We start from the raw sequence: 4,340 nt of genomic DNA, 5'->3' as shown, positions 1-4,340 counted from the left end.
GCAGTATTGATGATCATCACAATCATTGTCTCGAGTACAACCTGTGTGAAAGACAAATTAGAAATATACTGTAACTTGGAAATTTACAACAATTTGGTATAACAAATACCGGTCATGTAGAAAAATTATAAGCATAATGTTTCGAAACTTCCTATTTTCAGACAAATTCTTTTTTGTTGTATGATTTGGCACATTTTGGGCGATGAAAACTCGGCAACAATTCAATATGTCCTTTCAAGACCGATAAAAATAAAATTGTCTAGTAAGAAAAGTTGCCTCGTGGTTTTTCAATAGTTACACAGATGTAATTTATGACGAAGAAATATAGTTTCGACCATGAGATTGGTTCATCACATAATTTTTTAGTTCATAACTTTTATATCCAGAGACATGCTTTTTGTTGTATGATAAGATTTAATTCAGATCATGACAACTTGAAAACAAATTTCGGTGAACGACCTAACGAAGTGAAGTTGTTTGGCAAATATGACGGATTGACACGTTCGTCACACATGCTATGGATATATGCGATAAACTGCTAATTGAGTTTGAGTGTTTGGACCAAATGTGGGCCGATAGGTATTGCTTTGTTGCATAATCATAGAAATTTACCGTTTATTTGACACGTCCTAGAAGATGCGTCGCAATGTTGGTCAAATTCACATTCTTGGTCTCTATTGCAGGCTGTGTAGAAGAATAATTAGTAATATAATAAAAGTAAGACATTTACAACCAATCTGGTGAGCCGAATACGGCTCATGCAGAACAATTGTAATCGATAGTTTAAGTTATATCTGAATGATATTATACTGAATATACAATCACTAGATCTTGAATTTTAATGAGAGTATAATGTTCAATAACTTTGTATTTTCAGACAAATGCTCTTTGTTGTATGATATGATGCAATTCAGGTCACGGCAACGGGGGGACAAACTTGAAAATCTACTGCAAGACCGATCAATGCGAAGTTGTCAAATACGCTTTTGACGCGTTCTATATATTCTACTATTGGATTTTAAATGACTTTTGATTGTTAGGACCGGCGAAAAGCTGACGGTAGGGACTGACGCCAAAATGTAGATGTTTAACGTTTTATTGCATAATGCATAATATTTAATTTATAACCTAATATTTTCAGAGAAATGCTTTTTTTGTTACATGATATATTGCAATTTAGGTCATGACTATTCGAGATCAAATTTGAAAGTTTCATGACAGACTGAAGTAAATTTCTGACATGTTAATATACAATACTTATGAATAAATGAAAAAATATAACAAAAGTTGAGAGACAATAATAAACTTGTTGAAAATTGACTTTTGAACCAATGCTGTTGCATGAAAGTGATCCGCATGCGGCTATAGCTACTTCCTATAAATTTTAAATCAATGTAGTAAATGTCGAAATTGAAGGTTGTGTTGCATAACAATAGTATTCACTTTTAACTTGACACGTCCACGAACTCGTATCGCAATATTCCCCATATTCACATTCATCGTTGTTTTCGCATTCTGCGTAAAATACAAAATACAAATACATTGTAACTGTATTGTGGAAAAATAGAATATTCCATTCAAATAGATGTAAAATGTTTGTCATCGCAGTCATCGTTTTTTTTTGACAATCTATGTGAAAACAATTTGAAATACATTGTATCTGAGATTTTCGCACCAATCTGGTAATACAACTAACGGTCATGCAGCAAAATGCAATTACTGGACCATGAATTCAAATTGAAGGTTTAATGTATAATAATTCTGATAAATACTTTTTGTCTAACAATATGATACAATTTATGTCACGGCAACTCACGAACAAATTTGAAATTTCTCTTTAAAACTGAACAAAGTGAACTTGTCAAATACGAGGCAGATGCACACGTGGGCTCAATCCGGGATTATGTTTGAGATATTCCTTCAAAAAGCAAAGCTAAATTCGAGAGATAGCATTGAATTCGTTAATAGTTGACTTTATTTCCCTATTCTTTTCCCTAAAATGGATATGCGATAAACTCGAAATGGAGTTAGTCATTTGGACCGTCTGAGGGTCGATGGTTATTCTAGAAATTGAAAGCTTTGTTGCATAAACATAAAATGTTACCCTTATTTTGACAAGTCTTTGACCATTCATCGCAATATTGGAAAGAATCGCATTCTTTGTTTTCATTACAGGCTGTGTAAAAAACAGTTTTGAAATAAAATGTAACCGAGACATTCACTGCAATATACGCATTTGACGCGTGATAGATCCTTCTATTGGACCTTGAATGACTTTCGAATGTTAGGGCCGAATAAGAGCTTACAGTAAATGTAGAAAGTTCAACTTTTGTTGCACATAACTAATTCAATTGGATGAAAATGATCGGGGTGCTGTTATGGACACTTCCTTGCACTTTAACTGGAAGCGAATAAGGACTAACGGTAAATGTAGAAATAATAAATTTTGGGGGCTCCCGAAGTATGCGAACCAAGATGGTGGACATCGGAATGTAATATGTGTACTAGGTTAGGGTTAGGCCATAATTTTAGGTATAAATACTAGGTAGACTCTTGGCTAGTCTTCGAACTGATAATAGGACTAAAATAAGGAAAATTGGAAAAAAATTATCGCCTAACCCTAACCTGTTACCCATGTTACGTTCCGATGTCCGCCATCTTGGTTCGCATACTTCGGGAGCACCAAATTTTGTTTCACAATAATAAAAATTCACCTTTATCCTCACAAGTCCATGACTTTGTATTGCAAGATTTGCCATATTTACAGTCATCGCTCCCTTCGCAATCTGCGTAAATAACAATTAGAAATATACCGTGATTATAAAGAGTCATTCATAACAATACGGTACGACAAATATCGGTCACGCAGACATATTAGTTATGAATAGTTTAGCTATATCTAAATTGTATTATGATGAATACAGCAAGACATATTATTTTATTTAAGAGAGTGTATAATGTTTAATAAATTCATATATGTATAGAAATGCTTCTTGCTGTTGTATGATATATTGAAATTTAGGTCACGACAACTAGAGAGCAAATTTGAAAGTTTCATGGAAGACCGAACGAGGTGAAGTTAACAAATACGACAGTTTGACCCGTGGCTTTTCACGCAAGAATGATTTCTGACATAATAAAGTACAGTTTCGTCGCAGAGTACGGTTTGGGTGTTGAATTTGTAAAATTGATATGATCTGTGCCTGAGTTTGAAAAATACTCATAAAATAAAACAGAACAAAAGTTGAGAGACAATAATAATCTTGAAAGTTGAATTTTGAACAAATGCTATTGAATTAAAGTAATCCGCGTGCTTCTATGAATACTTCCTATGAACTTTAAATTGGTGTAATAAATGTAGAAATTGATGGTTGTTGTGCATAACATTAGTATTCACCTCTATTCTCACACGTCCAGTAAGTTGTATCGCAATATTCCCAATAATCAAAATTACCATCTTTTTCGCATTCTGCGTAAAATACAATTGAGAAATACATTGTAACTGTATTGTTCTTAATATGGAAATATTGAATATTTCATTTACATGGGAGTGAAATATTTAATTGATTTTTAGTTATAAAGAAATGGTATTTGTTGTATGATATGATTTAATTTAGGTCACGACAACTTGAAAACAAATTCAAAATATCCGTGAAAAAACGAACGAATTCAAGTTGTCAACTAGAGCTGCGTGCAGCTTTAACAGGCTTCCCGTGTAAAAAAAACTGAAGACAATTATGATGGGGGACTTATTATCTGCACGTGATGTAAATTTCAAGTCTCTAAGTAGTGTCGTTCTCGAGAAGAAGATGAAAATGTAAAATCCTATATTGCTCACTGGAGCGTATCGCCGAGGTCACTCATGCGTATCCTTGACATATTGTATCCGGAACATGTCCATTAATCATTGTTATGAATTTCAACCCAATAGCATGTATCAATTTTGAGAAATCGCAAAAAAAACTGAAGACGCGTTTTGCTCACTGGAGCGTGAAAGCGTGGTCAGTCATGCATAAAATTTGCAAATTATGATGGGGGACTTATTATCTGCATGTGATGTAAATTTCAAGTCTCTAAGTACTGTCGTTCTCGAGGAGAAGATGAAAGTGTAAAATCCTATATTGCTCACTGGAGCGTATCGCCGAGGTCACTCATGCGTATCCTTGACATCTCGTATCCGGAACATGTCCATTAATCATTGTTATGAATTTCAACCCAATAGCATGTATCAATTTTGAGAAATCGCAAAAAAACTGAGAACGCGTTTTGCTCACTAGAGCGTGAAAGCGTGGTCAGTCATGCATAAAATTTGCAAATTATGATGGGGGACCTATTGTCTG

The 4,340-nt window shown here is 34.0% G+C and overlaps 1 protein-coding gene across 2 annotated transcripts; it reads right to left on the bottom strand.

Moving 5' to 3' along the window:
* Window positions 1-439: 439 nt before the first annotated feature.
* Window positions 440-3,465, bottom strand: LOC144428320 (uncharacterized). 2 transcript variants are annotated; one of them, XM_078117405.1, is made up of 5 exons: window positions 3,398-3,465; window positions 2,715-2,786; window positions 2,105-2,176; window positions 1,444-1,515; window positions 440-684 (listed from the first exon to the last, which is right to left on the bottom strand). In XM_078117405.1, the coding sequence occupies exons 1-5, from the start codon at window positions 3,455-3,457 to the stop codon at window positions 616-618; spliced, it is 345 nt and encodes a 114-aa protein (XP_077973531.1). In that variant the 5' UTR covers window positions 3,458-3,465; the 3' UTR covers window positions 440-615. The 2 variants fall into 2 exon arrangements, with proteins under 2 accessions (XP_077973531.1, XP_077973530.1); XM_078117404.1 differs by lacking the exons at window positions 440-684; window positions 1,444-1,515 and having other exon boundaries at window positions 1,928-2,176.
* Window positions 3,466-4,340: the final 875 nt, after the last annotated feature.

This window comes from Styela clava, chromosome 10 (assembly GCF_964204865.1).
Source record: "Styela clava chromosome 10, kaStyClav1.hap1.2, whole genome shotgun sequence".
NCBI lineage: Eukaryota > Metazoa > Chordata > Ascidiacea > Stolidobranchia > Styelidae > Styela > Styela clava.
The sequence above is the reverse complement of the archived record's forward strand: the minus strand, read 5'-3'. Positions and strand labels throughout refer to the sequence as shown.

Coding starts and splice junctions, on each gene's coding strand:
- LOC144428320 (XM_078117404.1), bottom strand. CDS start 3,457: ATGGTAATTTTGATTATTGGGAATATTGCGATACAACTTACTGGACGT. Junction 2,787..3,397: donor CTGGACGTGTGAGAATAGAG/GTGAATACTAAT, acceptor TTATTTACGCAG/ATTGCGAAGGGAGCGATGAC. Junction 2,177..2,714: donor ATGGACTTGTGAGGATAAAG/GTGAATTTTTAT, acceptor TTTTTTACACAG/CCTGTAATGAAAACAAAGAA.